This window comes from Dromaius novaehollandiae, chromosome 21 (assembly GCF_036370855.1).
Source record: "Dromaius novaehollandiae isolate bDroNov1 chromosome 21, bDroNov1.hap1, whole genome shotgun sequence".
NCBI lineage: Eukaryota > Metazoa > Chordata > Aves > Casuariiformes > Dromaiidae > Dromaius > Dromaius novaehollandiae.
In genome coordinates this window covers 8,754,569-8,781,359 of record NC_088118.1, presented here as the reverse complement: position 1 = coordinate 8,781,359, position 26,791 = coordinate 8,754,569, and the positions used below count along the sequence as shown (strand labels likewise).

At 55.7% G+C, this 26,791-nt stretch overlaps 2 protein-coding genes across 20 annotated transcripts in view; one reads left to right on the top strand and one right to left on the bottom strand.

The window, feature by feature from the left end:
- The first annotated feature begins 1,299 nt into the window (after positions 1–1,299).
- FEZ1 (fasciculation and elongation protein zeta 1) lies at positions 1,300–22,800 on the top strand. 3 transcript variants are annotated; one of them, XM_064524400.1, is made up of 11 exons: positions 1,300–1,385; positions 4,421–4,733; positions 11,738–11,834; positions 12,099–12,215; positions 13,173–13,283; positions 14,696–14,882; positions 17,093–17,364; positions 19,240–19,320; positions 19,534–19,609; positions 20,501–20,566; positions 22,660–22,800. In XM_064524400.1, the coding sequence occupies exons 2-11, from the start codon at positions 4,450–4,452 to the stop codon at positions 22,674–22,676; spliced, it is 1,308 nt and encodes a 435-aa protein (XP_064380470.1). In that variant the 5' UTR covers positions 1,300–1,385; positions 4,421–4,449; the 3' UTR covers positions 22,677–22,800. The 3 variants fall into 3 exon arrangements, with proteins under 3 accessions (XP_064380470.1, XP_064380472.1, XP_064380471.1); XM_064524402.1 differs by lacking the exon at positions 12,099–12,215; XM_064524401.1 differs by lacking the exon at positions 1,300–1,385.
- Positions 22,801–24,294: 1,494 nt separating this feature from the next.
- The window catches only part of PKNOX2 (PBX/knotted 1 homeobox 2), an 80,633-nt gene continuing 78,136 nt past the window's right edge, over positions 24,295–26,791 (bottom strand). For all 17 annotated transcript variants that reach the window (XM_064524386.1, XM_064524385.1, XM_064524388.1 and 14 more), the window contains one exon: positions 24,295–25,835. In XM_064524386.1, coding sequence (XP_064380456.1) covers positions 25,609–25,835 — 227 coding nt within the window. In that variant the 3' untranslated portion in view covers positions 24,295–25,608. The remainder of the gene's footprint in view (positions 25,836–26,791) is intronic.

Genomic DNA, 26,791 nt, shown 5'->3' with positions numbered 1-26,791 from the left:
GGTCCTGGGTCCCATTTTCCAGCCCCACATGGGGCTTCAGCTCCCCCAGGGCATCTTGGAGGCATAAAAACTACCTCTATGGGACCATGAATGTCAATTTTAGGCAAAAGTGGAAACCTAAGCAAAACAAAAAAAACAAACAAAAAAAATAAAAACTCCCCGTATACCATCTATAATAACTGGAAAAGGTCTTAATTTCCAGAATATACAGTGTTTTTTAGTAAAATCTTTATGATATTTTTCATACTGGTGATGCACGTAACATCTGTGGCCATCCCCTTGTGCATGCCACCATGCACCTTCTCACGGGTGGCAATGGGGACGGACGGACATTTCTCCCCCTCGGTCCATCCATGCTGGTTCACTGACCTGCTTCTCCCTCCTTTCTGGGGACTGCGGTGGGGTGGGTGGCCTGCAGCTCCCTCCTGTATGAAGCCGGGGTTGATGGTGGCCTTTTCACTGTCATCAGATGACTCTGCTCCTTCCAAGGCAGCGGAGACCAACCTCAGCGTGACATGGGCAGCCTGTCCCATTCCATGGGCACGTGATGTGTCCCCTTGGCTGAGGTGAACCCCGATGGGATCTTCACACCGTGACCCAAACCCTGGCGTTGGAAGGAGACTCCGAAGATCATCCCGTGCCGCCCAGAGCGGGCTTACTCAGAGCAGGTGGCTCAGGGCCACGTCCAGCTGGGTTTGCGACATCTCCATGGATGGAGACACCACGACCCAATGCCTCTCATCAACCACTTCCCACGCTTGACCGCTCTCAAGGGAAAAAACGGTTTATGGTGGTGTTGGGTTGCCTCCATCCCTCTGTGGTGGGTGCTGCTTCATTCCCAGGGGTGTTGCTGGGAGGACTGGGGATGTGGGAGGCCATGGCAGGGCCTCACCAGTAAACGATGGGGCAGAGGAGGTGCTGAAGGGCTCAGTGTCCTCCCTGTCCTTGGTCTCTGGGTCCCCCGCCCCATATCACTGCAATGCCGACATGGTTATGGAAGCCCACCTGGGTGTGACCCACATCCCTCGCGCGGGAGGGACCCAGGCGTCCGGGAGGGGGGAAGAGGGACCTTGGCCTCCATGGGGGCACGGAGCTCCCTTGGGGTCCCTTTAGGCCTGTCCCGGACGCCTGGGCCCCCCTCTCTCCTCACCCGCCTTAAGGGGGGGGGGGGTGGCAGGGGGAGCAGTGACGTCACTCCCGCCGGTTCCGCGGGGGGGGGGGGGAAATGCTCCGCTCCCGGCGCATGCGCGTGGCGGCGCGGCACCCTCCTCCCTCCCCCCCCCCGCCCGCAGGGGCCGCGCGTGCGCAGTGCGGCGCCGCGCCCAGCCCCTCCCCCCGCAGTGGGTGCGCGCGCGGCGGCGGCGCGGGAGGATGCGGGGCCGCAGGTGGGGGCGGGGGGGGCGCGGGGGTTTGGGAGGATTTCGGGGGGTTTTGGGGGGGGGCAGCCAGGGGTGCGCGGGGGGCCGGGCTCGGGGGGGTGCAGGGCGGGGGGTGCATTGGGCGGGGGGTGCATTGGGCGCTGCTTTGGCGTGCACGGGGAGAGGGGGGCAGCGCGGGTTGTCATCGGGGGGGGGTGCGGGAAGCACGGTGCATTGTGGGGCGGGGGGGCTTTTTTGGGAGGGGGGGGTGCAGCGGCCTCCGCGCTGCGCATCCCCCCCCCCCCCCCGCAGCCGCGGTGCATTGTGGGATGCACTGCGGGGTGCAGGGGGCAGGGTGCTTTTTGCGGGGGGGGGGGCGCATCGGGGGGTGCAAACCCGGGGGGTGTCGGTGCACGGGGCTGCAGGCGCGCGCATGCACGGTGCATTCGCGGGGGGGGGGTGCGTGCATGCATGGGGGGGTCGTGCATGCACAGAGTGCATTTTGGGGGTGCATGCACGCGTGCACGGGTGCATGCGCGGGGGGGGTGCGTGCATGCATGGGGGGGGTCGTGCATGCACGGGGTGCACCGTGCACGGGGGTGCACGCGCGTGGAGGTGCACCCAAGGTCGATGCACCCGTGGGTGCATGCGTGCGCAGTGCCGACGTGCAAGGGCGCGCGCACGTGCCCCCGCCGCCTGCACGCCCGGTGCACGCCTGCGTGGGGTGGCATGGTGCACGGGGCGCAGAGGTGCACACGGGTGGCAGGGTGCTGGCGTGGAGCCGTGCCGCTGCATGATGACTCAGCTGTGCCGGCGAGGGTGCTGCGGGCGTTGGGGTTGCACCGCGCTCGCACGGGCGTTGCGTGGGCCTTGCACCATTGCGCAGAGCCTGCGTGGGGTTTGCACGGGGTTTGCACGGCGCTTGCGCCGGGGTTAGGTGGAATCGCACTGGGCTTGCACGGGGGTTGCACGAGGCTTGCACAGGGCTTGCAAGACGGTTGCACTGGGTTTGCATGGGGGTTGCACAGCGCTTGCACTGGGGTCGCAACGGCGTTTGCATGGGGCTTGCATGGGGTTTACATGGCGGTTGCACCGGGGTTGCACCGGGCTTGTACGTGGCTGGAAAGGGGGGTTGCACGGGGTTTGCACCAGGCTTGCACAAGGGTGCCCTGCTGCACTTAACCCCCCCACCCCCAGCGTAACGAAAAGGTGGACATGCAGTAGTAGCATTGCAGCACCTCCCCCCCCCCATCCAAAAAACCCCCAACGATTTTCATAATTGGCCAGGTTTTCCCCCAAAAGCTGAGCGTAGTTGCCCCCCTACCCCAGTGGCAGCAGGACCAGGCCTGGGGCGAGCTGGGGTAGCAGCGTGCTTCCTAGCAGTGAGGTGACTTGCTATGGGGTTACTCCTGGGTTACTACTCAGGATACTGTCAGGATGCCCCTAAGACACTATTGGGATGCCCCTAAGACACTACCAGGATACTCTAAAGTTACTATCAGGATACTCCAAAGTTACTATCAGGATACTCCAAAGTTACTATCAGGATACTCCAACATTACCATCAGGATATTCTAAAGTTACTCTCAGGATTCCCCTATGCTGCTCTCAGGATTCCCCTATGATACTATCTGGATACCCCTATGATACTCTCAGGATACTCCTATGATACCATCTGGATACCCCTATGATACTATCCGGATACCCTCAGGAAACCCCCAACATACTACCAGCAGGCTGGAAAGAGCTATACTTTGCAGATACTACTGGTATAGCACTAGGATTCTCTTAGCATACTACTAAGATGTTGCTGATACTGGTAAGATACTTCTAGGATGCTATGAAGATACTACGGAGATACTACCCACACAAAATAGTGGGAAAATGGGAAAAAATGGTGTTAAGAGATCTTTGCGATGCTCTTAGAGGAGTACTGAGATACTCTGAGGACACTAGCAGCTGATTGCTGGTACTCCACTACTAGGAAACTACTGGCATACTACTAAGATACTGGCACAATACTAGAAACCAAGGCGTTTAGATGTTTGTGGGACCCCCTCAGGGCAACGCTCTGGTACTTTTAGGGTGCGAGCAGGGTATTGCTGGTATTATCAGGTTGCTACTAAGATACTACTAGTTTAGTACCAAGGCAGCAGGAGCTGCTGTTGGGGTGTGTTCACAACACTGCTAGGATGCTCTAAGGGCAGTGGTGGGATGCTATTAGGTTATTACTGGGTTACTACTGGGCTACTACTAGGTTCCTACCAGGTCAGTACTAGGTCAGTACTAGCTTCATACCAAGTCACTACTAGGTTGCTACCTGGTTACTACCAGGTCACTACCAAGTCACTACTAGGTCACTACCAGGTTACTTACTAGGTCACTACCAGGTCACTACTAGGTTACTACCAAGTCACTACTAGGTCACTACTAGGTTGCTGCTGGGTTACTACCAGGTCATTACTAGGTACCTATCAGGTCACTAGTAGGTTACTGCCAAGTCACTACTAGGTCACTAGCAGGTTACTTACTAGGTCACTACTTGTTTACTACCAGGTTACTACCAAGTCACTACTAGGTCGCTACTAGGTTGCTGCTGGGTCACTACCAGGTCATTACTAGGTTGCTGTCAGGTCACTACTAGGTTACCAGCAGGTTACTTACTAGGTTACTACCAAGTCACTACTAGGTTACTACCAAGTCACTACTAGGTCGCTGCCGGGTCACTACCAGGTCATTACTAAGTTGCTATCGGGTCACTAGTAGGTTACTTCCCAGTCACTACCAGGTCACTACTAGGTCGCTGCTGGGTCACTACCAGGTCATTACTAAGTTGCTGTCAGGTCACTACTAGGTTACTTCCCAGTCACTACCAGGTCACTACTAGGTCGCTGCTGGGTTACTACCAGGTCATTACTAAGTTGCTGTCAGGTCACTACTAGGTTACTTCCCAGTCACTACCAGGTCACTACTAGGTTGCTGCTGGGTTACTACCAGGTCACTACCAGGTCACTGCTGGTTCCTGGGGGCTGGGGAGCCTCACGGGGCCCCTCTCCCGGCAGCTAAGGCGGCGACGCGGGCAGCGGCGAGGATGGAGGCGCCCCTGGTGAGCCTGGAGGAGGAGTTCGAGGAGGGCCCCGGCAGCGGGGGCGGCGGCGGGGGGCCCCCGCGGGGCCCCGCGGACCCGGCGCTGGCCGAGCTGGAGAGCTTCTCAGCCGAGATGATGAGCTTCAAGTCGATGGAGGACCTGGTGCAGGAGTTCGACGAGAAGCTCACCGTCTGCTTCCGCAACTACGACGCCGCCACCGAGGCGCTGGCCCCCGTGCGGGGCCGTCTGCAGGCCCAGGAGGAGGAGGAGCGCCTCCAGGACGAGGAGTGAGTAAGGTCCCCGGCTGCCGGCAACGCGCCTGGCAGGGCGCAGCACCACGGCCTGGTGGTGGAGCGAGCTATGAGTAGCGGCGGAGTGAGCTATGAGTAGCGTTGGAGCAAACTCCGAGGAGTGGTGGAGCGAGCTATGAGTAGTGGCGGAGTGAGCTATGAGTAGCGTTGGAGCAAACTCTGAGGAGTGGTGGAGCGAACTATGAGTAGTGGCGGAGCGAGCTATGAGTAGCGTTAGAGCAAACTCTGAGGAGTGGTGGAGTGAGCTATGAGTAGTGGCGGAGTGAGCTATGAGTAGCGTTGGCGCAAACTCCGAGGAGTGGTGGTGTGAGCTGTGAGTGGTGGTGAAACAAACTTTGAGTTACGGTGTAGTAGAGCTACGGCGGTGGCATGTCCTATGGGTGGTGGTGGCATGTCCTATGAGTACAAGCAGAGTAAGCTGAGTACTGGCAATGTGAGCTGTGAGTAGCAGTGGGGTGAGCTATGGGTCCCATGTTGGAGTGAGCTATGGGGTCCCACTGGAATGAGCTATGGGTCCCATGTTGGAGTGAGCTATGGGGTCCCGCTGGAGTGAGCTATGGGTCCTGCTGGAGTAAGCTATGGGGTCCCGTTGGAGCGAGCTATGGGTCCTGCTGGAGTGAGCTATAGGTCGTGGTGGAGCAAACTCCAACGGGACCCACTTGAGTGAGCTATGGGGTCCAGTTGGAGTGAGCTATAGGTCGTGGTGGAGCAAACTATGGGGTCCCGCTGGTGTGAGCTATGGGGTCCCGCTGGCATGAGCTATGGGGTCCTGCTGGAGCGAGCTGTAGGTCATGGTGGAACGAACTATGGGTCCTGCAATGGAGTGAGCTATGGGTCCCATGTTGGAGGGAGCTATGGGGTCCCGCTGGAGTGAGCTATGGGGTCCCACATTGGAGTGAGCTATGGGGTCCCGCTGGTGTGAGCTATGGGGTCCCACGTTGGAGTGAGCTATGGGGTCCTGCTGGAGTGAGCTGTAGGTCCCATGTTGGAGTGAGCTATGGGTCCCATTGGTGTGAGCTGTAGATCATGGTGGAGCAAACTATGGGTCCTGCTGGAGTGAGCTGTAGGTCCCACTGGAGTGAGCTATGGGGTCTGGTTGGAGTGAGCTATAGGTCATGGTGGAGCAAACTCCAACAGGACCCGTTTGAGTGAGCTATGGGGTCTGGTTGGAGTGAGCTATAGGTCATGGTGGAGCAAACTATGGGTCGCGCTGGAGCGAGGTATGGGGTCCCGCTGGAGCGAGCTATAGGTCATGGTGGAGTGAACGATGGGTCCCGCTGGAGTGAGCTATGGGTCCCGCATTGGAGCGAGCTATGGGGTCCCGCTGGCGTGAGCTATGGGTCCTGCTGGAGTAAGCTATGGGGTCCCATTGGAGTGAGCTGTGGGTCCCGCTGGAGCGAACTATAGGTCGTGGTGGAGCAAACTCCAACGGGACCTGCTTGAGTGAGCTATGGGGCCCAGTTGGAGTGAGCTATAGGTCGTGGTGGAGCAAACTATGGGTCCTGCTGGCGTGAGCTATGGGGTCCCGCTGGAGCGAGCTGTGGGTCCCGCTGGAGCGAGCTGTAGGTCATGGTGGAGCGAACTATGGGTCCTGCAATGGAGTGAGCTATGGGTCCCATGTTGGAGTGAGCTATGGGGTCCCGCTGGTGTGAGCTATGGGGTCCCACGTTGGAGTGAGCTATGGGGTCCCACGTTGGAGTGAGCTATGGGGTCCTGCTGGAGTGAGCTGTAGGTCCCATGTTGGAGTGAGCTATGGGTCCCGTTAGTGTGAGCTGTAGATCATGGTGGAGCAAACTATGGGTCCTGCTGGAGTGAGCTGTAGGTCCCACTGGAGTGAGCTATGGGGCCACGTTGGAGTGAGCTATAGGTCATGGTGGAGCAAACTCCAACAGGACCCATTTGAGTGAGCTATGGGGTCTGGTTGGAGTGAGCTATAGGTCATGGTGGAGCAAACTCCAACAGGACCCGTTTGAGTGAGCTATGGGGTCTGGTTGGAGTGAGCTATAGGTCATGGTGGAGCAAACTATGGGTCACGCTGGAGCGAGGTATGGGGTCCCGCTGGAGCGAGCTGTAGGTCATGGTGGAGCGAACTATGGGTCCCGCTGGAGTGAGCTATGGGTCCCGCATTGGAGTGAGCTATGGGGTCCCGCTGGTGTGAGCTATGGGTCCTGCTGGAGTAAGCTATGGGGTCCCGTTGGAGTGAGCTGTGGGTCCCGCTGGAGCGAACTATAGGTCGTGGTGGAGCAAACTCCAACGGGACCTGCTTGAGTGAGCTATGGGGCCCAGTTGGAGTGAGCTATAGGTCGTGGTGGAGCAAACTATGGGTCCTGCTGGCGTGAGCTATGGGGTCCCGCTGGAGCGAGCTGTGGGTCCCGCTGGAGCGAGCTGTAGGTCATGGTGGAGCGAACTATGGGTCCTGCAATGGAGTGAGCTATGGGTCCCATGTTGGAGTGAGCTATGGGGTCCCGCTGGTGTGAGCTATGGGGTCCCACGTTGGAGTGAGCTATGGGGTCCTGCTGGAGTGAGCTGTAGGTCCCATGTTGGAGTGAGCTATGGGTCCCGTTAGTGTGAGCTGTAGATCATGGTGGAGCAAACTATGGGTCCTGCTGGAGTGAGCTGTAGGTCCCACTGGAGTGAGCTATGGGGCCACGTTGGAGTGAGCTATAGGTCATGGTGGAGCAAACTCCAACAGGACCCGTTTGAGTGAGCTATGGGGTCTGGTTGGAGTGAGCTATAGGTCATGGTGGAGCAAACTATGGGTCGCGCTGGAGCGAGGTATGGGGTCCCGCTGGAGCGAGCTATAGGTCATGGTGGAGTGAACGATGGGTCCCGCTGGAGTGAGCTATGGGTCCCGCATTGGAGCGAGCTATGGGGTCCCGCTGGCGTGAGCTATGGGTCCTGCTGGAGTAAGCTATGGGGTCCCATTGGAGTGAGCTGTGGGTCCCGCTGGAGCGAACTATAGGTTGTGGTGGAGCAAACTCCAACGGGACCTGCTTGAGTGAGCTATGGGGCCCAGTTGGAGTGAGCTATAGGTCGTGGTGGAGCAAACTATGGGTCCTGCTGGCGTGAGCTATGGGGTCCCGCTGGAGCGAGCTGTGGGTCCCGCTGGAGCGAGCTGTAGGTCATGGTGGAGCGAGCTATGGGTCCTGCAATGGAGTGAGCTATGGGTCCCATGTTGGAGTGAGCTATGGGGTCCCGCTGGTGTGAGCTATGGGGTCCCACGTTGGAGTGAGCTATGGGTCCCACGTTGGAGTGAGCTATGGGGTCCTGTTGGAGTGAGCTATGGGTCCCGTTAGTGTGAGCTGTAGATCATGGTGGAGCAAACTATGGGTCCTGCTGGAGTGAGCTGTAGGTCCCACTGGAGTGAGCTATGGGGCCACGTTGGAGTGAGCTATAGGTCATGGTGGAGCAAACTCCAACAGGACCCATTTGAGTGAGCTATGGGGTCTGGTTGGAGTGAGCTATAGGTCATGGTGGAGCAAACTATGGGTCACGCTGGAGCGAGGTATGGGGTCCCGCTGGAGCGAGCTGTAGGTCATGGTGGAGCGAACTATGGGTCCCGCTGGAGTGAGCTATGGGTCCCGCATTGGAGTGAGCTATGGGGTCCCGCTGGTGTGAGCTATGGGTCCTGCTGGAGTAAGCTATGGGGTCCCGTTGGAGTGAGCTGTGGGTCCCGCTGGAGCGAACTATAGGTCGTGGTGGAGCAAACTCCAACGGGACCTGCTTGAGTGAGCTATGGGGCCCAGTTGGAGTGAGCTATAGGTCGTGGTGGAGCAAACTATGGGTCCTGCTGGCGTGAGCTATGGGGTCCCGCTGGAGCGAGCTGTGGGTCCCGCTGGAGCGAGCTGTAGGTCATGGTGGAGCGAACTATGGGTCCTGCAATGGAGTGAGCTATGGGTCCCATGTTGGAGTGAGCTATGGGGTCCCGCTGGTGTGAGCTATGGGGTCCCACGTTGGAGTGAGCTATGGGGTCCTGTTGGAGTGAGCTATGGGTCCCGTTAGTGTGAGCTGTAGATCATGGTGGAGCAAACTATGGGTCCTGCTGGAGTGAGCTGTAGGTCCCACTGGAGTGAGCTATGGGGCCACGTTGGAGTGAGCTATAGGTCGTGGTGGAGCAAACTCCAGCAGGACCCGTTTGAGTGAGCTATGGGGTCTGGTTGGAGTGAGCTATAGGTCATGGTGGAGCAAACTATGGGTCGCGCTGGAGCGAGGTATGGGGTCCCGCTGGAGCGAGCTGTAGGTCATGGTGGAGCGAACTATGGGTCCTGCAATGGAGTGAGCTATGGGTCCCATGTTGGAGGGAGCTATGGGGTCCCGCTGCAGTAAGCTATGGGTCCCATGTTGGAGTGAGCTATGGGTCCCGTTGGTGTGAGCTATGGGGTCCCGCTGGAGTGAGCTATGGGTCCCGCATTGGAGCGAGCTATGGGGTCCCGCTGGAGTGAGCTGTGGGTCCCGTTGAAGCGAGCTATGGGTAGCCCTGGCCAAATCCTGTTCCAGAGGCGTTTGTGTGAAAATGCATGGGTTTTGCTCCGATATTTTTGTTTGTTTGTTTGTTTTTTGTGTTTTTTTGTTTTTCTTTGCTTTTTTGTTTTTTTGCTGAAAAGGGCCATTTTGCACCAATTTTGGCAGGGCTGCTCCATTCACGCCAGCCCCACGCGGGGGTTTTGCCCGATCGAGGCCGGGTTGCAGCCCCAAATGCTCATTTCTTGCCGAGCAACGTGGTCACTTTTTCACCCCAAAACCCCCAAATCCTGGCTTTTTGCCCCAAAACACGCTTTAGCCTGATCGCTTTTTTGGAAGCGGCCAAATCAGTGGGATTTCATAGGAAAAAAGAAACAGGTTTTTGGCCCGGTGCCTGGAGCGCCGCCGTCGCCGCTTTGTGCCGCTTGGCGTGGTGTTTTGGGTCGGTTTGGGCAAAACAGGGCTTTTTTTTCCCACTTTTGAATGAGCCCTGTGTGCATGGGGTGGGGGATGGGCTGGGGCTGAAAAGCACCGTTTTTTCCTAATTATTAACCAATTGTGGCCACGATTGACTCAAAAATCACTAGCAGCGGCTGGCCCTGCAGGACGCTGGCCCTTTAAGACCGGGAAAAAAGCCAGTTTTGGGGCTAATTGCTTGTTTTTTCCTCTTTTTCCTTATTCACTGCATTTTCCTTAAATATAGCAATATGGGTTTTTTTAATGTGCATTTTTGTGTATTAATACATGAGAAGTGAGAATTAAGGGAAATTAAAATTGGGCTGGGCCTGGGAGGGGAAAAATAACCCAAAATGAGTGTTTTTGTGGGTGATTTGAGGCTGGGGGAACTGTTTTGGGGGTGATTTGGGGGGTTCTGGGCCGTGAGAAAAGCAGCAGTTTGGGCAGTGGGAAAAAAAGGGAAAATTGGGGGGTTTGCCTTAAATCTTCGGGGGGGGCAGTCTCCTTTCCCCCCCTTTTCCTCCTTTTCCCCCCCTTTTCCTCCTTTTCCCCCCTTTTCCCCTGCTTTTCCCCATTTCCCTTTTTCTCCTCTTATTTTTCCTCTCCCTTTTCCCATTTCTGCCATTTTTCCCCTCCTTTTTCCCTTTCCCCTTTCATTCCTCTTCCCCACACCTCATTTTTGGGGTGAAACTGGGCAAAAACAGCCTGGCCCCAGAGCTACAGGGGTGAAATAGCACAGAGGGGCACATTTTGGGGTGTTTCAGGGTGTTTTGGGCCAATTTGGGGGTTTTTTTGCATTTTGGGGCATCAGGGCTGTTGCTTGTGTTTTGGGGCAGTTTCTGGGTGTTTGAGGGCAGTTTTGGGGGTGTTTCCAGGTGTTTTGGGGCTGCGGTTTAGGGCAGCATTTTAAGGTATTTGGAGTTTTTTTGGGGTGTTTTGGGGGCGTTTCTGAGTTTTTCAGGGGCGTTTTGGGGTGTTTCGGGGTATTTCGGGGCAGCAGGGCACATTTTGGGGTCAATCAAGGCAGTTTTGGGGGTGTTTCAGGGCAGCAGTTTTCGGTGTCCCAGGACTGTGTTTTGGGGCACTTTGGGGGTGTTTTGAGGCTGTGTTCAGGGAGTTTGGGGTGTTTCAGGGTGGCATTTTGGGGCAATTCAAGGGCATTTTGGGGCATTGCATCAGCACTTTGGGATATTCTAGGACAGCATTTTGGGGTGTTTCAGGCCATTTCAGGCTGTTCCAGGGTGGCATTTGGGGGCATTTCAGGCTGTTCCAGGGTGGCATTTGGGGGCATTTTGGGTTGTTGTGGCAGTGTTTCGAGATGGCGTTTGGGGTCATTTCCAGGTGTTTTGGGGCATTTTGGGGTGTTGCAGCAGTGTTTTGGGAAGTCATTTGGGGACATTTCAAGATATTTCAGGTGGTTTCAGGTGTTCGGGGGCATTTCAGGGTGACATTTGGGGGTGTTTTGGGCTGGCTTTTCCAGATGGCATTTTGGGACGTTTCGGGGTGTTCCAGGGCAGTATTTTGGGGCATTTTGGGGCGTTTCAGCGTGATATTTCAGGGTAACATTTTGGGGCATTTCAGGGTATTCTGGGTCAGCCTTTTGGGGTGTTTTGACACGATGTTTCAGGATGGCATTTTGGGGTATTTCAGGGTGTTCCAGAGCAGTTTTGGGGGCATTGTAGGTGTTTTGGTGCAATGTTTCCAGGTGGCATTTTGGGGTGTTTTGGGGCATTTCAGGGTGATGTCACAGGGTGGCATTTTGGCATGTTCAGGGCAGTGTTTTGGGGCGTTGCAGGGTGTTTCAGGATGATGTTTCAGGATTGCATTTTGGGGCATTTGGGGTTTTTTCAAGGCAGCGTTTTGGGGCATTTGGGGGTATTTTGATGCAGTGTTTCCAGACAGTGTTTGGGGGCATTCTGGGGTCGTGTTTTGGGACCATTTTGGAGTATTTCAGTGCAATGCTGCCAAACAGTGGTTTGGGGCATTTGGGGGTGTTTTGAGGTGGCATTTTGGGGGTGTTCAGGGACGTTTTGGGGCGCCACTCACCGCCTGCCTCCCCACAGGGTCTGGGACGCCCTTACTGACAGCTTTGCCCCCCACGGCTCCCCCCGGCACTGGCTGCTTCCCGACACCGAGGCCCCTGATGATGCTGACCCCCAGGTACATCCAGGATCCCCCAAAACTCCCTCCCCCTCCCAGCATCCTGCCCCATGATGATTGACAGCTGTCAGTCCACTCCCAAACGTGGCGACCGTCAAGGAGGGTGCTCTTCAGACTACCCTAAACCATCATTTTCTGTCATTTTTGGATGGTGGCATCCCCCTTGTGGGGGGAAACCACACCAAAATGGGAAAGATTGGGGCTTTACTGGGCCGGGGTGGTGCATTTTCGGGGAGAAAAAGGTGTTTTCCCCGCTGTAGCAAGCACACGCCACGAATAGCCACGGTTGGGGTTGCGGGAGGGCAGCGAAACCGCCCCAAAAGGCACCGAATTGAGCCCGTTGGGATGTTCCCGAGTCCATCGCGAATCGGGGCAGAAAAGGTACGTTCCCAGGGGCATCTTCTGCGGAAAAGGGGAAATCGGTTGTCACAGGCGGGGGAAAAAAGGGTGGTCCCCATGCCATGTCCCCGTCCAGCCTCTCCCCGTCCAATGTCCCCTCCAACATCTCCTCATCCCATGTCCCCATCCAACCTCCCTCTGTGCAGCCTCCCCACGTCCCCATCCCACGTCGCCATCCCATGTCCCCATCCAGCATCTCCCCATCCCACGTCCCTGTCCACCCTCTCCCTGTCCAGTGTCCCAGTCCCACGTCCAGCATCTCCCCATCCCACATCCCCGTCCAACCTCTCTGCAACCACCTTCTCCCCATCCAATCTCCCAATACCACGTCCCCATCCAACATCTCCACATGCCATGTCCCGTCCAACCTCTCCCCATCTAACATCTCCCCATCCCATGTCCCCGTCCAGCATGTCCCTATCCAACCACTCCCCGTTCCACATCTTCCCATCCAACCTCTTCCCATCCCACATCCCTGTCCAACCTCACTCTGACCAGCCTTGCCCTGTCCAACATCCTCATCCAACATGTCCCTGTCCAACTTCTCCCCATCCCACATCTCCCCATGCAGCCTTTCCCTGTCCAATATCCTCCTGACCTTTCCTCATCCAACATCCCCAACCTACATCCCTGTCCAGCGTTCCCAGCCAGCATCTCCCCATCCTAAGTTCCCATCCGACCTCTCCCCATCCAATATCCCTGCCCAACCTTGCCCTCTCCAACGCCTCCCTGTCCCACGTCCCCATCCAACATCCCGGTCTGACATCCTCATCTACCCTCTCCCCATCCCATGTCCCATCCCACATCCCTGTCCGACAGCCCCCCGCATCCGACGTCCACGTCCAACATCCCAGTCAGCTCCTGCTGCTACCACCTCTCCCCGTGGCTGCTCCAGGGGGCCGTGCCACCGATGCCCCCACAGCCCGTGTGTCCCCACAGCTCTCCGGGAAGGAGGAGGAGGAGGAGGAGGATGACGAGGAGGAAGAGCTCACTGAGAGGAGCGAGCACGACTCCGGCATCAACGAGGAGCCACTGCTGACAGCGGAGCAGGTACCCGGTGCCGGGCTGGGGTGGCCCAGCACAGCATGGACCCACGGCGTCTTCCCAAAACGCACAAAAAAAGGCCAAATCCTGAGCTTTGGGGCACAGGGGCTGCAGGACGCGGGTGCGGGCATTGATGAAGGTGGGAATTTGGGACGTGGATATGGGATGCAGGCGTGGATGTAGGTTGCAGGTGCAGGAGTAAACGTGGGTTTGGGTGCAGATGAGGTTGGAGGATGCAGCTGTGGATGCAGGTGCGGGATGCAGGCGTGGATGCAGATAACATTGCAGATGTTGCAGATGTGCCTGCAGGGGCTGGCGCAGAAGCCAGAGAAGATGCAGATGCAGATGCAGCTGTGTATGTCAATGCAGAACTAAATGCAGGTGCTGCTGCAGGATGCACTGGTGGATGCAGATGTGGCTGCGGCGTGCAGGCACGAGTGCGGTTGTACATGCAGGACAGATGAGATTGCAGATGTGCACATAGGGTACAGGTACAGATGTGGATGCAGGTGTGAATGTAGGCAAAAATGCAGGTGCAGGATGCAGATGTGAATACATCACGCAGGCTGTTCATGCAGATGTAGCTGCAGATGTGGATGCAGGAAATTGCTGGAGTAGCTGGTGCAGGATGCGGATGTGGGTGCAGATGTGGATGCAGGATGCACATGTGGATGCAGAGAACATGTGCAGATATGGATGCAGCATACAGATGCAGGTGCAGATGCGCATGGAGGATGCAGGTGTGAATACAGGCATCCATGCAATTGTGCGGGCAGATGCCAGGGCAGATGCAGGATGCAGAAGCAGGATGCAGATGCAGACAGAGGTGTGGATGCCAGATGCAGGTGTGGATTCAAGCATTGGTGCAGACCTGCATGCAGATGCTGCTGCAGGATACAGATGTGGATTCAGGCGCTAATGCAGGTGTAGATTCGGGATGCAGATGCAGGTTGCAGATTTGTATGTGGGTGTAGACTTGGATGCAAGAGGCAAATGTGGGTACCAGATGCAAATGCAGATGTGGGCGCAGGTGCAGGGTGCAGATGTGTGTGCACGATACAGATGCAGGGTACAAATGCAGTTGCAGGATGCAGATGCAGATAAATATTCAGGTGCAGGGTGCATGTGGACAGGTACAGATGCAGGATGCAAAGACAGGTGCAGGATTGCAGATGTGGGTGCAGAGGCATGTTCAGATGCGGGTGCAGAATACAGATGTGGGCACAGGGTGCAGATGCATGGTACAAATTCTGGTGCAGGATGTAGGTGCAGGAACAGACAAGATATAAATGCAGGTGCAGGATGCAGAGGCAGGTGCAAATGGGCTGCAGATGCAGGATGCAAATACGAGTGCAGGATGCAGATGCAGGATGCTGTTGCGGGCGCAAGGCAGGACACGGCTTTCCCCGGTCCCGCAGGTCATCGAGGAGCTGGAGGAGCTGATGCAGAGTTCACCCGACCCTGAGGCCGACCCTGAGGCCGAAGACGAGGAGGAGGAGGAGGCCGAGGCCGAGCTGGCGGGCGACGGCGGGGGCACGGAGCCCATCCTGCTGCGGGAGCTGCGCGCCTTCTCTCCCGCTTTCAACAACAACTGCTCCCACGAAGGTATGTCCAGGCCTGTTTTGGGGACAATTCCCACCAGATTGGACAACCGAAAGCATCGGCTTGCAAAACACCCTCATTCCCCATGTTAAATAACCAGATCTTGGTCCTGTGGGGTGGAAATAAAGCCAAGGGCTGTATCCATGCAGCCAAAACGGCTTTTTTTCCACCCAAAGCAGCTTCCTCCCTTGCAGGCCTGTCCCATAGCCAAAATTAGGAGAAATACTTGTATATCCAGGTAATCGGGACGAGCTTTTCCAGCTAGAGGGGTCTCCAGGCTTGGGGGCTTGCTCGCCCGATATGGGACCGGGAGGAGGATCTTTGCCCCCCAAAAAAGAGCCGGTGGGGAGGGAGGGTGGGGGGATGTTGCTTTTAGTGTTTCGGTGAATGCACCCTGCACGCTCGCTGCAGATTTCACTAATTGCACCCGGCGTTTCGCTGCGGGTGTTGTTTCCCTGCTCGCACCGTGTGTTGCCCCCAAAAGCACCTTGCAAGCCGCCAAAAGCATCGTGCATTTTGCTGATTGCACCGTGCATTTTGCTGCACCTCCTGCGTTTGTCCAGATGCACCGTGCATTTTGCTGTCTCGTGCTTTTCGCTGATTGCAGCACAGCTTTCCACAAATGTCGCATGCGTTTTGCTAAATGCACTGTGCGTATCACCGAATGCTGCGGTCGCCATGCGTTTCCCAGACTGCACCATGCACTTTGCAGGCTGCACCGTGCATTTCACTGAATGCTCCGTGCACCACGCAGTTCCCCGCTTGCACCATGCATTTTGCTCAATGCACCGTGCATCTCAGTAAATGCGCTGCACCGTGCATTTCCCCGGTTGCACTGAGCATTTCACTAAATGCTTCATGCATGCCCTTCTCCGATTGCACCGTGCATTTTGCTAAATGCACTGTGCATGTGACTAAATGCCCCGGTCGCCATGCGTTTCCCCAGTTGCACCTTGCATTTTGCGAAAAGCACCGTGCATTTCCCTAAATGCTCCGTGCACCGTGCATTTCCCCGGTTGCACCGTGCATTTTGCAAGATATTTCATGCGGTTCCCCCAAAGGCGCTGCGCGAGCCGCGAAGCGCTCCATGCATTTCACCGATCACACTGCGCCTGTCCCCGCGCGCGCCCTGCATGCTGCTAAAAGCACCGTGCAGCGTGTGCTTCTGCAGTTGCGCCCTGCGTTTTGCTAACCGCCCCCTGCGTTTTGCTAATCTCACCCTGCTTTTTGCTAATTGCCCCATGCATTTTGCTAATCTCACCCTGCATTTTGCTAATCTCACCCTGCATTTTGCTAATTGCCCCCTGCATTTTGCTAATCTCACCCTGCATTTTGCTAATTGCCCCCTGCGTTTTGCTAATTGCCCCCTGCATGTTGCTAATCTCACCTGCGTTTTGCTAATCTCACCCTGCATTTTGCTGATCTCACGCTGCGTTTTGCTAATCTCACGCTGCGTTTTGCTAATCTCACCCTGCATTTTGCTAACTGCCCCCTGCATTTTGCTAACTGCCCCCTGCGTTTTGCTAATCTCACCTGCGTTTTGCTAATCTCACCCTGCGTTTTGCTAATCTCACCCTGCGTTTTGCTAATTGCCCCCTGCGTTTTGCTAATTGCCCCCTGCGTTTTGCTAACCGCCCCATGCATTTTGCTAATCTCACCCTGCGTTTTGCTAATTGCCCCCTGCGTTTTGCTAATCTCACGCTGCGTTTTGCTAATCTCACGCTGCGTTTTGCTAATCGCCCCCTGCATTTTGCTAATTGCCCCATGCATTTTGCTTATCTCACCCTGCATTTTGCTAATCTCACCCTGCTTTTTGCTAATTGCCCCATGCATTTTGCTAATTGCCCCCTGCATTTTGCTAATCTCACCCTGCATTTTGCTAATCGCCCCATGCATTTTGCTAACCGCCCCCTGCGTTTTGCTAATCGCCCCGTGCATTTTGCCGATTGCCCCCTGCATTTTGCTAATCTCACCCTGCATTTTGCTTATCTCACCCTGCTTTTTGCTAATTGCCCCATGCATTTTGCTAATCTCACCCTGCTTTTTGCTAATCGCCCCATGCATTTTGCTAACCGCCCCCTGTGTTTTGCTAATCGCCCCGTGCATTTTGCCGATTGCCCCCTGTGTTTTGCTAATCGCCCCGTGCATTTTGCCGATTGCCCCCTGCATTGTGCTAATTGCCCCCTGCATTTCGCGCACCGCCTCGGCGGCAGGCCTGGGGCGGCTGTCGGCGGCGGAGCTGGCGGCGGCGGCGGGGCGGGCGGAGGCGGCGAGCCGGGCGCTCTCGGCGGAGCTGGTGGCGCAGCTGGCGCGCCGCGACGAGCTGGCCTTCGAGAAGGAGGTGAAGACGGCGTTCATCGGGGCGCTGCTGGCCGTGCAGGGCGAGCAGCGGGAGCAGCGCGAGGCCGCCCGCCGCCGCCGCCGCGACAAGGGGCTCAGCCTGCAGGGCGGACGCCCCGAGCGCGGCCCGCACATGCCCCGCAAGGTACGGCCCGAAGTAACCGTTGCATAGAACAAAATAGCAATAGGGGAGAGACATTAGGGCTTGCATGGAGAAAATAGAGATAAAATCGCAATTGCACAGATAAAAAACGCCAGCTCAATAGATAGAATGCAAACTGGATAGAGAAGATGCAAACTGGATAGATAAAACAGCAATCGGGTCCGTAATATAGCGATTGCATAGATAACAGAGCTATTGCATAAATAATAGAGCTATTGCATAGATAACAGAGCTATTGCATAGATAACAGAGCTATTGCATAAATAAAACAGCAGTCGAGTAGATAAAATATCAGTCACGGAGATGAAATAGCAGCTGCATTGATAACGTAGCTCTTGGATAGATAAAGCAGCGATTGCATAGAGGAAATAGCACACAGGTGGAGACAGTAGCAGTTGCTCAGAATAGCAGTTGCATGGGTAGTGTAGTAGTTGGATAGATTAAAAAAGCAATTGCATAGAGCAAATAGCGATCATATCAGTAATATAGCAGATGAAAATGTAGAATAGCAAGTGGATAAAATAGCAGGTGAATCAATGGACTAGTTATTGCACGGGTAAACTAGTGACTGCACAGATAAAAATAGTCGTTGCATGGATAAAATAGTCGTTGCATGGATAAGATGGCTGTTGCATGGATAAAATAGCGATTGCATGGATAGAAATAGCGATTGCATGGATAGAAATAGCGATTGCACAGGTAAAATAGCAATTGCATGGATAAAATAGCGATTGCACAAGTAAAATAGCGATTGCACAAGTAAAATAGCAATTGCACGAATAAAATAGCAATTGCACAGGCAAAATAGCAATTGCACGGATAAAATAACAATTGCACGAATAAAATAGCAATTGCACGGGTAAAATAGTGATAGCACAGAAAAGGTAGCAGTTGCACGGATAAAAATGGCAATTGCGCGGGTAAAATAGCGATTGCAGAGTTAAAACAGCGGTTGCAGCTGTACAGAGCAGGCAGCGGTCGTGCAGTGCGGGTGGCGGGGGGCAGGGGGAGGGTGGCCGCACGGTGGGGGGTGGCAGGGCTGGGGACACGGGGACCAGGGCAGGACGGGGACACAGAGCTATGTGGGGACTTGGATGGGGACAGGGACCGGGATGGAGATGGGGACAGAAAACGGGATGGGATGGAGATGAGGGGGGCACCAGAACGGGGAAATAGGGATGAGGCAGGGATGGGGACCAGGATGGGGACATGGGGACCGGGATGTTATCAGGAACAGGGATGGGGACACAGGGACCAGGAGAGGGGGACATGGGGACCAGGATGGGGACATGGGGACTGGGATGAGGACAGGGGGACCAGGATGGGGATGGGGATATGGGGACCAGGAGGAGGACAAGGACATGGGGATGGGGACAGGAACGTGGTGACCATGATGGGGACATGGGGACCATGAGGGGGAAGAGGACACGGGCATGGGGACACGGGACCAGGGTGAGGACAAGGACGTGGGGACCGGGACAGGGATACAGGCACCAGGATGGGGATGGGGACATGGGGACTGGAATGGGGACATGGGACTGGGATGGGGACAAGGATGTGGGGACTGGCATGGGAACACGGGCATCAGGATGGGGATGGGACTTGGGGACTGGGATGGGGACGTGGACTGGGACCAGGATGGGGACGGGGACTGGGATGGGGATATGAAGACCAGGAGGGGCACAAGAACATGAGGACCAGGACGTGGGATGAGGATATGGGGACAAGGATGGGGACGCGGGGACCAAGATGGCGACAAAGACATGGGGACAGGGATGTGGGGACCAGGATGGGGATGGGGACATGGAGGAGGATGCAGAAGGGGACCTGCAGGGACCAGCCTACTGCTCCCCGCAGCGCTTCAGCATGGAGGGCATCTCCAGCATCCTGCAGACGGGCATCCGGCACACCTTCGGCTCCGGCACCGCCGACAAGCAGGTTCTCCCTTTCGCCCTTTTTTTTTTTGCCCCCAAAACGACCAAAAACCAAGTGCAAATTAAAATGAACCCTTCGCTGCGCCAGCCAAAAAAAAGCGGCAGCTTGCAAGCGCGCGAGCTTGCAATTGCACCAATTCGGGGAGATACAAGAAATGCATTTTTTTTAAATTATCTTTTTTTTGCATGGGTTTTGGGGTCGTTTTTTTTTTTGCAGTACCTGAACACGGTGATCCCCTACGAGAAGAAGGGCTCGCCGCCCTCCGTTGAGGACCTGCAGATGCTCACCAACAGTGAGTCCTCGCTTGGGCAGCTTTGGGGTGCCACGGCCAATTTGGGGTGCAAGCGCCCATTTTGCATGGTTGCAGCATGGCCAGTTTGGGGTGCAATCACCCATTTGCATTGCTCTAGCGTGGCCAGTTTGGGGAGCAATCACCCATTTTGCATCATTGCAGCATGGGTGACTCGGGCACAGTCGCCTGCTTTGCAGCGCAATCAATCTGGGAGGAAAAAACCCATTTTGCGATTCCTGGCAAAGCCCATTTGGGGTGAAGTCCCCCATTTTGCATCGCTGCAGCACAGCCAATTTGGGGTGCAGTCGCCCATTTTGCATCGCAGCAGCGTGGTTCAAACTGGAACAAAATAATGCATTTTGCATCATCGCAGCACAGCTGATTTGGGGGCAAAACACCCATTTGCATCATTGCAACACAGTCAAGCATGGCCCATTTTGCATCATTGCAGCGCAGCCGGTTTGGGGGAGAAACTACGGTTTTTTGCATCGTTGCAGTACAGGCGATTTGGGATGCAATCACCCATTTTGCAGCCCCCGGCATGGCCAGTTTGGGGTACAATTGCTCATTTTGCAAACTGCGGCACAGCCACTTTGGGGGGAGGCGGGGGACCATTTTGCATCATTGCAGCACCGAGAATTTGGGGTGCAATCGCCCGTTTTACATCACTGCGGCATGGCTGATTTGCAGCAACACGTGCGGTTTTGCAGCAGTGCGGCCGATTTGGGGGTGAAAACACCTGTTTTTGTATGGAAAAGGGGGGGAAAGGGCATTTTGGAAGGGCGGAAGCCAGTGGCAGTGGGGCTGCCTAATTAACTTGTGGCTCGTTTGTGTAATTAATGGGCGGGGGGGGTCTGCTGCACCCCCTCACGGCCCCCTGCCTCCTTCCAGTCCTCTTCGCCATGAAGGAGGGGAACGAGAAGGTGCCCACCTTGCTGACGGACTACATCCTCAAAGGTAACGAGGGCCGTCTCGTTAGGACGCCTGCGCAGCCCCCCCCCTTGCCGCTGGCCTCGCGCATCGCTCATGCATCGCTTGTGCATCATTTTGGCGTCGTCCTTGCCGCTTTTGTGCATCCCCCTTGCACCCTCGTGCAGCCGTCTTGCATCCCCTCCTTGCAACCTTCGTGCATCCCTCATGCAACCTTCGTGCATCCGTCATGCGACCTTCGTGCGTCACTGATGCATCGTTCTTGCACCTTTTGTGCATCCCCATGGCACCCTCATGCATCCCTCTTGCACCCCGATGCATCCAGCTTGCAGCCTTGTGCATTATCCGTGTGCTCATGCATTGCTTTTGCATCGTTCTTGCACCTTCCGTGCATCCCTCACGCGTCCGGCTCGCACCCTTGTGCATCCCCCGTGCAAGCTCCTGCCTTCCTTGCACACCCACTTCTGCAGCTCCCATGCCTCGTTCTTGCACTTTTTGGGCGTCCCTTGGGCGGCCGGCTTGCGCCCTGGTGCAGCCGTTGTGCATCGCCCTTGCACGCGCGTGCGTTCCTCCTTCATCCCTCGTGCATCCGTCGTGCATCGCCCTTGCACCTGCGTGCGTTCCTCCTTCATCCCTCGTGCATCCCTCGTGCATCGCCCTTGCACCCGCGTGCGTTCCTCCTTCATCCCTCGTGCATCCCTCGTGCATTGCCCTTGCACCCGCGTGCGTTCCTCCTTCATCCCTCGTGCATCCCTCGTGCATTGCCCTTGCACCCGCGTGCGTTCCTCCTTCATCCCTCGTGCATCCATCGTACATCGTGCATCGCCCTTGCACCCGCATGCGTTCCTCCTTCATCCCTTCATCCCTTGTGCATCCGTCGTGCGTCGCCCTTGCACCCATGTGCGTTCCTCCTTCATCCCTTCATCCCTCGTGCATCCATCGTGCATCATGCATCGCTCTTGCACCCGCGTGCGTTCCTCCTTCATCCCTCGTGCATCGCCCTTGCACCCGCGTGCGTTCCTCCTTCATCCCTCGTGCATCCATCGTGCATCGCCCTTGCACCCGCGCGCGTTCCTCCTTCATCCCTCGTGCATCCCTCGTGCATCGCCCTTGCACCCGCGTGCGTTCCTCCTTCATCCCTCGTGCATCCGTCGTGCGTCGCCCTTGCACCCGCGTGCGTTCCTCCTTCATCCATCGTGCATCGCCCTTGCACGCGCGTGCGTTCCTCCTTCATCCCTCGTGCATCCATCGTGCATCGCCCTTGCACCCGCGTGCGTTCCTCCTTCATCCCTCGTGCATCCATCGTGCATCGCTCTTGCACCCGCGTGCGTTCCTCCTTCATCCCTCGTGCATCCATCGTGCATCGCCCTTGCACCCGCGCGCGTTCCTCCTTCATCCCTCGTGCATCCATCGTGCATCGCCCTTGCACCCGCGCGTGTTCCTCCTTCATCCCTCGTGCATCCGTCGTGCATCACCCTTGCACCCGCGCGTGCGTTCCTCCTTCATCCCTTCATCCCTCGTGCATCCCTCGTGCATCGCTCTTGCACCCGCGTGCGTTCCTCCGTCATCCCTCGTGCATCCGTCGTGCATCGCTCTTGCACCCACGCGCGTTCCTCCTTCATCCCTCGTGCATCCATCGTGCATCGCTCTTGCACCCGTGTGCGTTCCTCCTTCATCCCTCGTGCATCCGTCGTGCATCGCTCTTGCACCCGCGCACGTTCCTCCTTCATCCCTTGTGCATCCGTCGTGCATCGCCCTTGCACCCGCGTGCGTTCCTCCTTCATCCCTCGTGCATCCATCGTGCATCGCTCTTGCACCCGCGTGCGTTCCTCCTTCATCCCTCGTGCATCCGTCGTGCATCGCCCTTGCACCCGCGTGCGTTCCTCCTTCATCCCTCGTGCATCCATCATGCATCACCCGTGCATCCATCGTGCACCCCCCGTGCACCCTCCTGCACCCCCCGTGCACCCTCCTGCACCCCCCGTGCATCGTTCCTGCGCCGTTGGTGCATCCCCCAAGCGTCATTCTTGCACCTATGTGCATTTTTCGTGCACCCCCCCCCTTTGCACCCCCTGTGCCCCCTCGTGTCCCCCCCCGCCGTGACGCTCTCTCTCTTGCAGTGCTCTGCCCGACCTGACGCGGCGCTGCCGAAACCGGGGCCAAACCCGAGGGAAAAGGGGCCCCCGCCGCCCCCCCCCCCCGCGCCCCCTCCCCCCTCACACTGCCGGGAAAGAAATAAATTAAGTCGTTTCATTAATTAACCACCCCCCACCTCCCGCCTCGATCTCCGCTCGCCCGCGGGTGCCCAAAAGGCGCTTTTGGGGGGGGGGGAAGCGATGCTGCAGGAAAGCTGCAAATTTGGGGGGGGGGGGGGGAACGACCCTGAAACCTGAATTTAAGGGAAATTGCAGATTTTTGCAGCCCCCCGGGCTATATTGCTGCTATTTAGGGAACGTGCGTTTTTGGGGGAGTATCACGCACTTTGAGGAGAATTGCTCATTTTGAGGGAGGAATTATTTGGGAGGAGAGTCGCGGATTTTGGGGGCGTAACATTTTGGGGGGGCTACGCTCATTTTGGGCGAGAATTACTAATTTGGGGGGGATATTGCCCTTGTTTTAGCAAATCGCTAATTTGGGGGCAACCACATGCATTTTGGAGAGCATCACGATTTGGGGGGGGGGCTGGCACATTTTGGGGGTGGCGATGCTCCGTTTAGGGGGAGAATTGCTCATTTTGGGGCTATGCTGCACATTTTAGGGGAGCACCACTCATTTGGGGGGAATATCCCTCATTTGGGGGGAGAGTTGCTCATTTTGGGGTTACAGCACTCCTTTGGGGGGAGAATTGCTTTTTTGGTGAAAATTGCTCTTTTTGGGGGGTAGCATCACTCATTTTGGGGGAGCATTGCTCATTTTGGGGGGGGGAATATCTCATTTTAGTGGAGCACCGCTCATTTTATGGGTCCACGGCTCATTTTGGGGGAGCATCGCTCATTTTGGGCAAGAATTGCTCATTTTGGGGGACAGCATCACATTTTGGGGGGGACATCACTCATTTGGGGGAGAATCACTCCTTTTGGGGCTCCGTCCTTCATTTTGGAGGAATATTGCTCATTTGGGGGGAGAATTGCTAATTTTGGGGCTACATCACTCATTGGGGGGGGGCATCCTTTTTGGGGAAGCATCACTCATCCTTGGGCAGGATTTGCTCACTTTGGGGACAGCATCACACATTTGGGGGAGAATCGCTCATTTTGGGGCTCCATCCCTCATTTTGGGGGAGAATCATGCATTTTTGGAGGAACATCTCACTTTGCGCGGACCACTGCTCTTTTTGGTTGGGATTTGCTCATTTTGGGGATAGCATCACACATTTTGGGGGAACATCACTCATTTTGGGGGAGCATCACTCATTTTGGAGGAGAGTCACTCATTTTGGGGGAGCTTTGCTCAATTGAGAGAAAAATCACTCATTTTTTGGCTGCATCTCTCATTTTGGGGGAGCATCACAGATTTTTGGCTGACCACTCATTTTGGGGGCAGATGATCTCATTTTTGGAAACGCTAATTTCCACAGTGCATTGCTCATTTTGGGTGAGATTCACTTGATTTGAGCAAGCACCTGCATTTCTTGGATCTCGGGGTGGGGGGAGCCATGCGTTTCGGGGGCGATTTCCCTGTTTTCGGGGCCGCCACTGCTCCCTCTGCGCCGGCCCCAGCGGAAGAAGCTCCCAATAAAATACAGGGGCGAAACGTCGTCTCGTAGCACTTTATAATAAATGGACATGAATTAATACTAAATTACAATGAATTCTTTATGAAATTACAGATTACATTCACGCCAGAATCGGTATCGAAAAATAGGCGTTTCGGCCCGTTGCATCACGTCGCGGCGCCGCCACCCCCTGTTTTTAATCTCGCGGCGGCGATGTCTCAACTCCTCAAGAGCCAAAAAAAGGCCAAAGGGAAAAAATGGTGATTCTCCCAGCTGCAAAATCCTTATTATCAGGCAAATCTCACCTTTTTGGGGGTGAGCCTGCAGGAGAAAATGCAATTTTCCCCCCCCCTCCCCGGGGTGCCAGAGCGAGCCCCCGGCGCCGCTTCCATCCCGCACCACGTTTTAAGGCGAATTTTCCCCTTTTGATAGCATTAAAAATCCCCCCCTTCCCCCAAAAAACGGTGTTTTTGCAGAGCATGCTCCCCTGGGGCATTTTTGGGGAGAAAAAGACTGTTTTCCTGCCCGTGTCCTGCCTGGCAGGTGGAGGGAGCAGTATCGGGGCGAAATCATCATTTTTTGTGACTTTAATTTCCTTCCTCCCGGGTGAGTCTCCAGGTCACCGTTGCGTTTTGAGTGAAATTCTGGGTTTTTTGTCATTTTTACCGACTTGGAGCCAAAAGTGCCGTGGGAAAATCTTGCTTACGGCAGGTTTTGCCCAATTCTGCGGCCAATCTCAGCCCTTATTAACGAGGGTGGGTTTTTTTCCCAGATTCGCCCTTTTTTTTTTAGCGTATAAATTAAAGGATTGCGGGGAGGGATTCGGCCTTTTCTGGCAAGTCGCGTGTCGAGTCCCCAGATGAGAAGGTTTTGGACAATTAAACCCTCGGAAAATCCAGTTTGCACTCCAGGCTTTTCCCACGCGTGGAGAGTGGCGATCGGCGCAGCCGTCCGACGTATTTTCGGGGTGAAAAACACCGAAAAGAGGCATCCGTCCTTCTGCGCCGGGAAATCAAAGCGGTGGGAACGGCATCACACGAGAGCGGCCGTCGCGGGGGAAACAGCTTGCCCGATGGACGTGCTTTTTATCGAAAAAAGGGAAAAAGGGGAAAAAAAGAAAAAAAAATGGCCACAATATGTGCCTTGTAAACGTGTCCTTCACTTAAATAAGCCGACAGGTCGGAGCGGAGCCCGGCACACTCCCGTCGTTCCCCCGCGGGGCATTTTCGAGGGGCTGAAATTAGCTTTTTTGTTTTTTTTCCTAAAAATCCTTTTTCCGCCCCCCCCCGTTTTGTCTCCTTTCCCGGCGGTTTTGGGGGGCGGGAATCCTCCTCGCGGCGCGGCGGGCGCCTCGCTACTCCAGCGAGTCACTGTGGTCCAAGCCGAGGGCGCCGCCAGGCTCTTCCTCCAGCTCCTCGTCCTCGTCCTCGTCCTCCTCCATCTCGTCTTCCTCCTCCTCCTCATCCTCCTCCTCCTCGGTGCCGTCAAGGGAGTCGTCATGGGCCGCCAGCATGGCCTGCTGCATGGCCATGGTGGCCGTGGCTGAGGAGAGGGGCTGCAGGTTGTCCATGCTGAGGGAGCCTGCGGTGAAAAAAAACCCAAGAAATTAAAATAATGCCCTGCTGCTCATATAAAAAAAGGGGAAAAACAAATTTGCCACCCCCGTGCCTATATGACTCCAAGTGGGAAGCCCTATCTTCTTTTCTGTTCTCCTCCTGTTCTTCTTGGTTTCCTTTTCATCTCCTCTTGTTTTGTCTAGCCTCTTCTGATCTCTTTTCCCTTCCTCCATCTTCTCTTCATCTTCTCCTTGCACCTTCTCTTCCTCTTCTCGTCTAGTCTAGTCTCTCTTGTAGATTCACAACTCACCTTCTCTCATCTCTTCGTCTTCTCCCTTCGTCTTTCTCATCTCCTTTCTACTCACCTCTTCATCTCTTCATCGTCTCATCCTCTCTTCAGCTTGTCTTTTGTCTCGTCTTATCTCTTCATCATGTCTTTTCTCTCCATCTCTTCAGCTCTCATTTTCAGCTCTTTATTGTCTCTTCATCTCAGTCTTTTCATGTTCTCTCATCTCTTCATCCTCTTCATCTTCTCCTAATCTTCTAGTCTCTCTCCTCTCGATCATCATCTCGTCATCTTCTCTTCGTCTTCTCTTTTCCCATCTTGTCTAGTCTCGTCTCACCTCTTTGCTCATCTTCCCTCTTCTCGCATCTTCTTTCATCTTCTCCTCTCCTCCTCCTCTCTTTCCCCCTCTCCCCAGGTCCTCAGGAGGTCTCCAAGGTGACGCCCAATGTTGTGGAGAACCCTGAGGAAAAAATCCCTGAGGAGAAGAGGGATGTTCCCAGGCTGAGGTGACAGCAGCGTGCCAGGCGCCGGGGCCATGACGATGATGCACAAGGGCCCTGTTGGCAATGCACTTGTGACGGCCAAGTGGAAGACCCTTCTCGTGCAGCCCTCTCAGTGGGTTTAATCAAGGGCTCTAGATACACTTAATTAGCAACGTCAGGTCGTAATTTTACACGCGGTGGCCCAAGCTGGTA

Excerpts from the sequence above, each read along its gene's own strand:
- FEZ1 (XM_064524400.1), top strand. The coding sequence starts at position 4,450 with ATGGAGGCGCCCCTGGTGAGCCTGGAGGAGGAGTTCGAGGAGGGCCCC. Across the intron at positions 13,284-14,695 it reads CACTGCTGACAGCGGAGCAG|GTCATCGAGGAGCTGGAGGA; the intron begins GTACCCGGTGCC and ends CCGGTCCCGCAG. Across the intron at positions 19,321-19,533 it reads CCGGCACCGCCGACAAGCAG|TACCTGAACACGGTGATCCC; the intron begins GTTCTCCCTTTC and ends TTTTTTTTGCAG.